The sequence below is a fragment of the Stenella coeruleoalba genome (assembly GCF_951394435.1).
Source record: "Stenella coeruleoalba genome assembly, chromosome: 3".
Classification (NCBI taxonomy): Eukaryota; Metazoa; Chordata; class Mammalia; order Artiodactyla; family Delphinidae; genus Stenella; species Stenella coeruleoalba.
Genome location: NC_137148.1, coordinates 159,609,069 through 159,621,417, shown reverse-complemented (window position 1 = coordinate 159,621,417; position 12,349 = coordinate 159,609,069). Strand labels below are relative to the sequence as shown.

The 12,349-nt window shown below is 41.3% G+C and overlaps 1 protein-coding gene across 2 annotated transcripts in view; it reads right to left on the bottom strand.

Annotated features, from left to right (window-relative positions):
- Positions 1 to 11,134, bottom strand: part of LOC307185057 (uncharacterized protein) — a 90,967-nt gene extending 79,833 nt beyond the window's left edge. Inside the window, exons 1-4 of one of the 2 annotated variants that reach the window (XR_013827871.1) lie at positions 10,416 to 11,134; positions 5,810 to 5,891; positions 3,768 to 3,858; positions 1,288 to 1,349 (exon numbers count right to left, since the gene is read on the bottom strand). Coding sequence is in view for 1 of the 2 variants with exons in the window: in XM_079918840.1 (XP_079774966.1) it covers positions 1,288 to 1,349; positions 3,768 to 3,849 (144 nt within the window). In the remaining variant the exon portion in view is untranslated. The remainder of the gene's footprint in view (positions 1 to 1,287; positions 1,350 to 3,767; positions 3,859 to 5,809; positions 5,892 to 10,415) is intronic. The other variant, XM_079918840.1, reaches the window with a different exon arrangement.
- Positions 11,135 to 12,349: the final 1,215 nt, after the last annotated feature.

Below are 12,349 nucleotides of genomic sequence, written 5' to 3'. Positions count from 1 at the left end.
CAAAAAAGCAAGCTATTGAATGCAATCTGATTGGTTATTTCCCTGCAGTATGGATCTGCTAATAATTTAATCTACTACTTGCTAACAGAAGCCAAAATTTAAATATACATATATATATGTGTGTGTATATATCTATCTCTTCACTTTTAAATCATTCATATATATGAACAAGTATACATACACATATATAACAATTGTTCATATATATAAACAATTTAAATTAAAGAAAGTACATCTGGTGGCCTATTTTTTCCCCCCGATTTCTAAAGAACACCATATTCTATTCTCGGCAGTGGAATGTCAATCCACCTTAAGGGTTGTTCAATGAGCATATCTGAGAAACCACTGGTTTAGCCAATGATGTACTTATTGAGGGAGGCCCTAGTGCCACTGTCAAGAGCTTATCCACAGGAGAGATAAGAAGGTACTTCTTTGGTTTGTGAAAAGAAGGAGTAGTGAGGAATGGCAGGTAGCTGCAGGCTGATGACACGTGATGTCCATATATATGTAGAACCAACACGCCCATAATTGCACCCATTTTCCATACCCAAATCCAAAGCCTTTATATCATTAATCCCAGGCAAAAATGGTAAGATTCATATGTGTTACTATCCCACGGCTTCAAGATGCCTCTAAACTCATATGAGCATGTCTTAGTTTTATCAGTGGAGGACAAACCAGGCTTCTATCACCAAGCCCCATTCCATAACAGGCAAACCAGTCCAAGACTTCTCTGAGTGCTGCAGGAGAGTCTATGGAAGGGGCGCTCACTCCACTGTGATGCCTAAAATGCCTTTGCACAGAGCAAACATTCAGTACATGCTGAGTGAATGAATGAGTGAACTGGCTCATTTCAGGGAAATTCCATTCAACAGGCTGGCATTCCGTCCTACCCATCTTAACTGTTAAGCTTGCCATCAGACAAAAATTTAATTATAAAACATTAGAGCTGAGGAAATTTTAGAAACTATCTACTCTCCAGAGGTATACAACTTTAATTTAGTGGTAAAAATCACTAGGAGTGATTTAGGAGTCTATCAGACCTCAGTCCAAATTCCACATCTACCATATTTTGGTGAGCAAATAACTACTTCTGAGGCTCTGTTCCATGTATGCATTATGGGATATCATAATAATACATACATTAATTGTATGACTATCAGGGGATGAAATGACACAACCCATTTGCCATGGTCGGCTAAGTAATTTGCACCAAGTAAGCACTCAAGACATTAGCCACTATTAATAGCGGAGAGATGAAAACAAAACTCTGGGACTGATGCCTACCTTAGTGGCCCCAGTGGTCATAATGACTGTCTTCCATTCAGCCTGCTCTCTTCTCACTAAGACTAAGGAAGAGAAGATGAACAAATTAGGAATAACAATTTGAAAATGGTTTTATACTCCCTGAATGAATGGAATTATAATAAAATGATTCATGAGTTCTGCAGAAATATGATGAGACTTTAGATCTTTCTGTTAGTTCTCTACAAAACCAATTGATGGCCCTAAGATGTACCTTCCCACCCAGCCCCATCCTTACCAGGATCAAACATCATTGTAAATGGAAAAGTCAACAACACATATCAACAAGCTAAGTTATAAGCCAGTGAAGTCTCAGAGCTTTGATAGAGAAAATTCAGATTTATCATTATATGTAAAAATAAGATGATATGAAGAACTCAATCTAAAAAATATTACCTGGAGATCTATAATCTCTACAATAGTGCTATAAAAAGTAAAGAGCTAGAAATCTATTTAGATGGTTTTCCTTATAAGAAATCACTTTCTGTATAACTTTTAATGTACTATTGATGAGAACAATTCAACAAAATTCAAATAAATATCTGCAGATGTCCTACAAGAAGAAAAGAACAGAGTTAGATGTGACAGGGGATAACCGGACTTCAGGATGAGTAAGACCCTATACTTGACCTCAATAAATTAACATGAAATACAGTGGATGAGTCATGTACAGAATGTCAGAATTCTAAAAGGCCAAGCTAAGTACCAAAAGGAACACGTGGGGACTCTTAAGAAGGAAATAAAATATTGGTTAGTTGATTACGAAAAGGCAGAAGGGAGTAGGTTCCCTTTGGCTGCTCTTTGAAGAGATCACTTCCTTTCCCACCTAGTCCTGAGGCTAGGGTGGCATGGGCAATAGAGGAATGTGGGGACTGAGAATCATTTCTACTCTCACCAGAGTGGCTGGAAGCAGATTTTCTTACCAGGATGTAGTAGTATGCTAATATTTAAGGGTTCTTGAGGTCAGAGAGAAGGGTTTGAATACTCCGGCTCCATCTCTTGCTGTGGGTCAAGTTTCTTACCTTTCCAACACCTCGGCGTCTTTATCGGAAAATTGGGGACGATGATAATGTCTCCCACCTGAGTGTGAGAACTACATGATATAGTGCATACGCAGGGCTAAATTTGGTGCCTGGCAAACAGAAAGTGCTCAGTACGGCAGGCGAGTGTAGTGACAATAAAGGCAAAGATGACGGGGGTAGTGCCGGTGTTGCTTCTGCTCCCAGAACAGGCTCTGACTGGGAGACAGTTAAAGCACCTTTGGGTTCATGGGGGTTTATATATAAGCAACGGTTGATCAATGTGAGCTGGTTGTCCAAATGATTATGTGCAATCTAAGAAAAAAATGGGCCTCGGATCTGCTCAGCTACTTAATAATATTAGCAGCGGCAGTAGTCAAAGAAGCTAAATTTTATTAAGTGTTTATATGCCAAACAACGTGCTGAACGTTTTAAAAGGATTTACTCACTTATTACAACGAGGCTATACGCTAGGTCCTGATAATGTTATTCATCTCTTTCAGATGTTGACTGAGCCTCAGACGGGTTACAAAAGCACCTAAGATCCCATTGTCAGTACATGACGGAAATGAGTTCAAATCCAGCCTGTCTGACTTGTTCTTAATCACTAAGGTATGAAATTAAGCATGTTGCCCTTTGCCTGATTCTCCTTCTGAGGCCTGAATATTTCACTTAGCTGAGTGCCGAAGAGAGAAAATTCTCTCTCCTTGACCCAACTTGGCATCAATATCCAACTCCCCTTCTCAAAACGGGTTGCTTCAACGAGCAGCAATGAATGCCGCGTCGTGGACCAGTCACCTTGATGACTAAGAGTCAGACACTAGGGAAAGAAAATGCTCTGTGACAAACCTACCCTTGTACAGAAACAAGACAGAAATGGGGGGACAGGGCAGAAGATAATGGAATAAGGCATAGGAAAAATAGCACCTGGCATCGTGACAGTAATAGTAATAATAGTATTAGTAGTAGTAATAGTAATAATAATAGACTTTACTATGCTCTAGGCATTGTATTAAGTGCTTGGTGTAAGTGACTTCATTTTAACATTGAAAACAAGTCTATGAGGATGAAATATTATTAACATCATTTTATAGGCAGGAGTATTGAGGTTCAGGTAATCAGGTAAATTGCCCAAGCTCATATGGTTAGCAAGTGGAAAGCAGAGATTTGAACCAGCACCTACACTCCTAACCATTATGCTATAACCATTATGCTGAAGACATAAGAATTCCAATGGTCTTTCCCCATAACCCACTCCTGCACTCCAGACTTAAATAATCCAAGATCAAGAGAGAGCAAGCTTGGAGTTGCCACTCTTCAGTGAGTGTCAATCATTTCAAAACAGTGTATTTGCTAACAAGATGCAGTTCCTGTGATAATCTTCTCAACCAGCTATCAAGAAACAGGAAGCAAAGATTCAAGTAACAGGATGTTCCTACTTACGAGGAAGGTGGGACAGCATAGTTGACACTGGGCTTAACTGTTCTGGAAAACGTGGTCCCAGTAGGCATACACGCTGGTACATGTTCCCCACCTACCAAATACAAAAGAAGTATTTCATTTCCATGTTGCTCTTCAAAGTTCCACCTCATTCGTGCCTGTCATTCATCCTCTGGCCTCTTCCTGTCTCCATTTCGGTACAGAAAGGTGCTGAGTCTCTGCTCTCGGATACAAAAAGGGTGTGTTAGGAGAGGGAGCCATGGTACCTCGATGTCTTTTTCTTTCATCTTAATTCTATTATGCCAACTCCACTGAACTTAATTAGAGTGAATACAGAATTACACAATTACCCTCTGTTCTATTCTTCAGATGTTATATTTTGATAAAATTTACGACATGCTGCTCTCCCCTTGAACACCAGATGAACACTAGAAATGGATGTGTGTTGACATAAAATCTGTTATAATTACAATTAAAGTATAGCTTACATAATGTTAGTGTTAACATAAAATTATAGATGTGTAGAGACAACGTGGTCATGCATTTTTTAGTGTAAGTACATGCTTAGACCAATATCTGTTAGCGGAATGAAGATGGAAGAGAATTTTGGTTAAGCCACAAAGGCTGTTTAAGGACTTGCAGATAGCTAAGGGGAACTCAAAGACCAGTAAGATAATATTTCCCCTGCCATGTTTGCAATTGCAAAGTGAAGGGAAGATGTGAAAGTAAGTACCCCTATGGAAATTACAAGACAAGTACATTTTTTTCCTTGAGTACCTGGGTAAATGCTTAAATTCTAATGTATATCAGTGATGCAAATTTTCAACTGAGTTTGATAAATCATAAAATAATAATTATACATATATGTATATAAAACTGCATGGAACTAGGCAGTTCAGAATTACTTCTAATTAAAGAGGTACCCTATGACAACTAACTTAAACCTTACAAAATATGGTTCCAAGTACCCTATCAGAGTGAAAAGCAGGAGACTGAAAGGTTTATTGTAAATGTTTGTAGTCATGGTGTCTTAACTAAAACTACTGTGTCACAAATACTATTAAAATAATTGTGACATTTTATTCACTTTTACTGCAAACAACAAAAGAAACTATAGGTATTTTATCATTTCAGGTAATTATTTTAGCTAACAGTTATTAAATGTTTTGAGAAGACAGAGTGCTAATTGCATTACTTCATTTTATCTTTAAAATAGCGCTTCCATGTAATTATTCTTAATATCTCCATGGTATTAAAGTGTATCTCTAGTTTAGACCTTTCTTCAGAACTGCAGACTTGTGTATCCAACTGTGTACTCAGCATCTCTACTTGGATGTCACGAAAACATCTCAAATCTTATACCTCCAAAACTGGTCTTTAATCCCCCAAACATGCTCTACCCCAAACTTTTTCCATCTTAGGTGACAGTAACCACACCTTTCCAGTTCCCCAGGCCCTAAATCTCGAATTCACCCTTGACCCCCTCTTCCTTTCCATTCTTGCATTCAGTCTACCACGAAATGCTGTCACAACCTTCCCAATGTGCCACTTCTGAGAATTACCAGCCGCTAGCAGCCTGGTGCAGGCCAACAACATAGACCTCGAGGATCCTGTAGTCGCCTCCTGAGATTCTCCCTGACTCCACTCTCTCCCCACATCCTCAAGACCACAGATAGAGCTATGCTTTTCAAACAAGAGACAGTTCATGCCACACCTCGGCTAAAATCCTGCCCCTGGCTGCCTACACTTAGAGTAAAAGACACAATGCATGTGATGGCCTCCCAGGACTTACCCAATCCATCCCATCACATATCCGACCTCCAGCCCTCCTGCTGTCTCTTCCTCCCCACTGACTAAGTCAGCCAGGGTGGCCTCCTTGATATTCCTCCAAGCTGCCCGGCGTATTTCTGCCTTAGAGTTTTGGGACCGCTCCCAGGGAGTGGTCTCCCCATCATACATTCTGACAACTCCCTCACTTCAAGTCTTTGCTCAAATGTCAACTTATAAAATCCACCCTGACTACCCTATTTAAAATCAGAACCTACCTGTACACGCCTCCAGCACTCCCAACGCAAGCCTCTTCAGTGAGCTTCACATCCTTTTCCTTATCCCGTAGCGCCCATCAACCTGTGACAAAGCATAGAATTTATTTATAACATCCGTTTCCACACGAGAGTGTAAGGAGGGAGAAAGCATGCAAGAAGGAGCACGCAGGCAAAGGCTCTTGTCTAATTTATTCATTGATACGTCCAAGCATAGAGAACAGGAAGATGCTTGATAAATAGTCCTGAAAAAGATACAGATGAGGAAACTAGTAGTAAAGCTCAGAAAGTTTAAGTAACTTCCTCAAGGTTTTAGAGCTAGAAGAGAGTCACAGTAGAATTCACACTTGGGGATGTCTAACTTCAAATCTCTTAGCCTCTCTGCTATCTTTTTTTTTTTTTTTTTCTTCGCGGTACGCGGGCCTCTCACTGTTGCAGCCTCTCCCGTTGCGGAGCACAGGCTCCGGAGGCGCAGGCTCAGCAGCCATGGCTCACGGGCCCAGCCGCTCTGCGGCATGTGGGATCTTCCCGAACCGGGGCACGAACCCGTGTCCCCTGCATCGGCAGGCGGACTCTCAACCACTGCGCCACCAGGGAAGCCCCTCTCTGCTATCTTAAGTCCATGCAATTCAGGATTTGTTTTAATCAGTGCCATGGAAATTCTCACTCCACTGAATAGAATCACTAAAGTGTTCTCTGTCTAGATCTATATATATATTTTCCATTTAAACAAAGGAAACAGAAGAGGGGAATTCATCATGGGTTATTGCGGTAATTTTACAGCAATTTTAGCAATAATGACATTTAAGTAATAGTGATATTTAGTGATAGCATAATAATAATAAAATAATAGCTCTTAAATGTATTGAAGACGAATCGCATGCTAAACTCGGTGCTAAAATATTTCCATGTACATTTTGTGCAAAATCCTTATGAATATTCTATCAGATGAGCTTGATGTGTAACTCCACCAGGCATACTTCTCTTATTCCGCTTTCAAAGATAAGGAAATTGATGAGAAGTGTGGTAACCGTTTGATCAAGATGAGACTGGTAATAAGTTGTGAGTATGAATTTAAATTCAGGTCTAACTCCAGAATTTGATTCTCAATCCATACATGAAAATTCTGATAATTCCTTTGATAAGAGTATGTTTTCTCCTGGAAAACATCCCCCATTATGTCTGCCTGTGCTCATACCTTCAGAACACAGTCAAGTTTAAAACATGATAAAAATGTTTAAATAGTGTGCTTTAATAAATGGAAATATCTTCATCTCAACAATAACACAAAAAGGCAGGCTGAGCCCTTTGAAGTGGCTCTCTTCCATCCAGAACAAGAGAAGGAATCAACAGCTGCAGAGTAAAGAAAGCATGAAACCCAGAGATGGAGGATTCTGTAAATGACCAATTACAAGACTATTAAGCCGCACTTTCATAGCAAGAGGCAAAATATTCCATTAAACTGAAAATGCTTCTACCCCTCACTCCAAGGCCCACACAAACATTAATGTTGCATTTATTAGGATGTATTTCCTGTGCTCTATCAACTTGACTTTCAGCAACTGTATTAATACAGTCCTTTCGCTTTGCACATATATCTGAATGATGGATTCCATTACTGGAGTTTTGTAGAAAGAGTGGAGGGAATGAAGTAAAGTTTGGGAAGAGCCATCATAATCCATAATGATGGGCACTGAATCAGGACAAGAAGAAACCTCTCTTCTCACTTATTTGAATGAAAATTCTACTATATATTTATTGCCTCTGTACAGGGCCATGTGTTGAATAATGGAAAACAAGCATCTTTCATTTGGAGGTAGGATTTGTGTGCTCAAGTTTCGATGGGCCTGCAGAATTAATCTTGTTTTAGAAATGAAATAAAATGTAATTTCTTACTGTAAGTAGATGTGGTTAAGCAACTGGCAACTCTGATGTCTTTAAATCACTGCAGTTTCGGGGTAGGCAAATCTATAATTATTTCAAGCCCTTCTTTATTGGTGCAACAATTGAGCAGTGTACATAGTGGTCAACAACCTGGGCATTGTCAGACGACTCTAAGTTTGAATCTAGACTTTGCCACTCACCAGCTATGTGACTTTCAGCTATGAGAATCACTTTCTTCAGCTTTACAGTGTGGATTATTATATGCCCTTTGCAGAACTACTGTAAGAACTAAATGTATATGGGCACAGTGGCTCATAGTAAGGGCTCAAATTAGTATTGTGGTCACTACTAGTAGTATTGAAAAGAAATTAGAACTTCTATTCTCATAAAGTGGGATATGTGTCCCTTTATCATTGTAATTTCATATCATTTTACTTTTGACTTTATAATTTAATAGCTTGATCCAAGAAACATTTAGCAGTAAATATAATTCAAAGAAGGTTACTTGTCAAACATGAAATACTGTAGTATCAAGTGTGCTGGCACAATACTCTTCTCAGATAATTAACCTGTAAAAATATGTTATTGTCTTCTTTTTAATTAAGCACATCGAACATATATATTTACTGTGCCAATTGGCAAAAGGGCCATTAATTAATCAGTCTGACTATATGTTGCATAAATGTCTTCTAAACATAATCGTATATGTATTTTATTTGTTGGGAAAATGTGTTTGAGATTGTTCTTTTCTGCCTATTTAAAGTCAAAGAGGGTGAGAAGTAGAGTTAGGCTTAATGTACTTTGTACTCTATTATGCCATGAAAATGCTTCTGTGCCCTGGAGACAACAACAAAAGATTTGCTTTAATGACAAGAATCAAGTATGTTCTAAAGCTTCCAGGTAGGAGGCGTATAGGTTGCAGTTTATATCAGAAGTCTTTGCTCTCTCTCTCAACTGCGTCTAGATGGGAAAGATGTGGTCACAAATGCTTCAAGGTGATACAGTAAATGTTGCAAAGAGGGGGGTAGGAGGCAGAGTTTTGAATATCTCAAACCTGAGCTAGAAGGATTTTATTTAAAGAAAATAGCGGATATGATTTTTCACTTACGGAATGCCAGTCAGCAAACCTGACATTAATGTAGGAAATTAGCTCTTTTAGCTATGATGCTTTCAAATGCACATGGCTGAAAACAAATTCAAAATAGTCAAAGGAAATTTAAAAACAAAAACCAAACAACAACAACCACCTCAACAAACAAGTACTAGAAATTCAGGGATGCAGCCATATTCAGATACAGTTGGATCTGGACGTTCCAGAGTATCAGCAGGGTTCCAGCTCTCTCTCCATCCCTCAGCGCTGCTTACCTCTGCAAGACTTTATTTTACAGAAAGTCTCTCCTTGTGCTGGATGGTCACTGGGAGTCCCAGAGTCATATCTCCCCAGCTTAGAAATTCCAGAGAGAAAAGACAATTCTTCCATTTTGCTCTGAGAGAAAAGTCCTGGAGAGCAGTCTGATAGACTTAGCCGAGGTCAGACGCCTACCCATGAGCCAATCACCTGCTTTACTGGAGTTCAGTCCCTGGGCGACTCAACCCCGGGGCCCCTGAGGAGGCAGGATGGCATTATCTGGCAGTTCTCCAAGAAAAGCCTGCTGTTTTTTTGTAAGATGAAAGGGGAGAGGACATGGAAAATGAAACCTGTATCTGCTTCTGTAAATTCCACAGAATCTTACTCCCTGTCCTGTGTCGATGACCATGCAGTAAGCTGACCCAGGAGGTCATTTTTCCCACAACAGTCTTTATATATATGACTAAGGAACACACTGGCAAAAGAATATGGGAGAAAGTCTGAGTATGACAAGTCAGCTAGACTGATATTAACTAAAAAAGCTGTGTGAAAATATCCTTAAAAAGTTGCCCCCAACTCACTCAAAGTCCAAAGCTGGAGCCTGAAATACAATGTCATGGAGTTTGGATAAGAACAGGTTTTCTCTAAGCTGAACTATGACACAGAGATTAGCGACTTCGAGAAACTATACTTTTCCAAAGAAAAAACATCACATGAGAAAAATGAGGCCTAGAAAAATTAAATGACTTAAGGTAACATAGCTAATTAATGGCAGGACTGAGACTAGAGTATATACTTTGTGTAACTGGCTATGGTTTTTTTGTTTGTTTGTTTTGTTATCAGTTCAAAACGAGACAAACTTAAAAAAAGGAAACACAACCAAAACTCAGTGGTTGGAAAAGAGATGGATGTGAACGCCCACTTGTTTCTTACGTATAAAGTTACCCCTCGCAGTGTTTTGGAGGAGAAAACGCTGGCTCTTCCCAACGTTGGTTATATACACAAAGATTCCAAAGACAAGACAAGTGCTTTGCAAACAAAGTAACTAGAACCAGCTCAGGCTTCCCCGCGCCGGGTCCTACGTTCCACGGTCAGAACCACCAACTGTATCCCCCCGGGGAACAAGGTGATTCAGAAAAGCTGGCGTCTGCAGAGAAGGGAGAACACTTAGCCGGGAAGAGAGGAGAAAACTTGTTCAGCTTCTTGCTGGGGTCGGAAACGATCCCAACAGAGTCCTTAAACCCCTCAGGTTTCCCCAATCAAGCACCCTCGCCTCCAACCTGGGCCACCCCAGATCTATCAGACGACAGAAGTCTGCGGAGCACGAAGAGCTGACCACCCCACGAGAGGAACCTACGCGCGGCCGCGCCCACTCACCCGCCGCTCCCCGGGAGACGGGAGACGAGCCCGGGGTCCAAGTCCTGGGCGTGGCTGACTCACCCCTCTCCGGGCCCAGCTCCAGCTCACCTCGGCGCGGCCCGCCTGGGCGCCGCCATCTTGACCACGAAGGGGGCCTCGCGCCGGAGGCCCCTGAGAGGGCGCCCTGAGCGGAGCCGGAGCGCCGGGAAGCCCCAGGTCGGCGCCCTACGTCCCCCGCGCGCTCGCGCAGCGTCCACGCGCGACGAGAGTCCCTCACGCAGCCCCCGACCCAGGCTTCCGCGGACCCGGCGCCCCGCGCAGCCCGCACCGCGGCTCAGGCGGCGCCGAGGGCGGCCCGGGCGGAAGAGCGGGCGGGGGGCACGCGCTCAGTAACCTGGCAACGCGGAGCAACCCGGCGTCTCTGGCGAACCCCAGCCTTCCACCGCGAGGAAGCACGGACCCCTGCACCCGCCGTCCAGCCCGCGCCGCCGCTCGGTCGCTTCGCCCGCTGCTGCCCGCTGGCTATGGTCTTTTCAATCCATGATACAACGTCTATATGTAACGAATCTGTTAAACCCTAAATGTTTATGATATTCAAGTAATCCAGTATCTGAATTATTCTTGAAGATAAAACATCCAAAGACTTCTTAATTGTATGGGTATACATACATAAAATACACGTGGAGGTAACTTCAAATATAGTATGTGCCTGTCTCTATTCCTTCCCCCTCCGCTCTTTAAAAAATGCCCCTTTAAAAATTGCCCACTCACCATCTGTTAGGTAAATTTGCTGAAACACAGTAAATGTGGAGACAAATTGTTATAGAGACTATTCCAAATGGCACTGACACCTGTATTTATGAAATGTTTAAAAGGGTAAGTTAGAGTTGTTTTTTTTAAAAAAAAAAATCCCACTATAGTAACACCACATCATCCTAGGTGCCCAGTTCTATCCAATTACATAAGATGGAGAGAGAGAGAGAGAGAAACAGAGAGAGAGAGAGAGAGGAGAAAGAGAAAGAAGAAAGGAAGAAAACCAAGTACTTATGTATAAAATGTTGCTGCCAAAGTTTGAGATTATACTCAAGCATCAATGAACAGAAGGAAAACACTTACAAATTTACGAATGTATTTCATTTATGGTATGAGGGACACAGGTTTAGATTTGCAACACGCTCCCACAAGGGTCAAATTGACCACTTTTTTCTATCTAGTTGCTCTTGAGAGAACAAAACAATTGAAACAGATGCCATTCAGTTCCAAGTCTATAGCTTAGACCATGTCACTGCACATGAAATATTGTTCATTCAGAGTCAGCACACAGCAAGAGTAATTTATACTCTCAGAGTGTTTGCTCTCAAGTCAATAGCAGAGAAGACTTGAATAAAAACGTTCCCATTACTTTCCATTGTAATAGATCTTACTTATAGCCCATGAAACAGTGGTCAGAGGAGATTTATTCTTTGGACACCATATTATATAATCTCTCCACTTTAAGCCATCCCCCACTCGGCGATTATTTTTTAAATATGTTACTCGTAGTCAATATTAATTTACATTTAATCTTTCTTAGCATTAGGAGAGTATTATTTCGTACAGGCTCCGAAACAAATCTCCCGAAATTCCTCCCTGATGCTCCCTTCAGGCTGAAAATGCATTGCAGGGTGGCTGCAGTGACTTAATTCTAGTTGGCAGAGCCCTGGCCTCACACTAATTTCATTAGCCTCAAACTCCTGGATTTGAAAGATCCACTGAATATGATTCCTGTCCTCTGACATGTCACTTACTAAGCAGTTCAGTGTGCATACAGAGGAGAGAGAAAGGACTTGCTCAGCTCTGGCCCACCGGCAGGCAGATGAGAATTCCCAGTCAGAGACACTGTTTACATCTGAGTGGTCATTCTTGCCCGGGTCCTCATTTTCAGGAAGGAAGTTCAATCCAGGCTTTGCTGG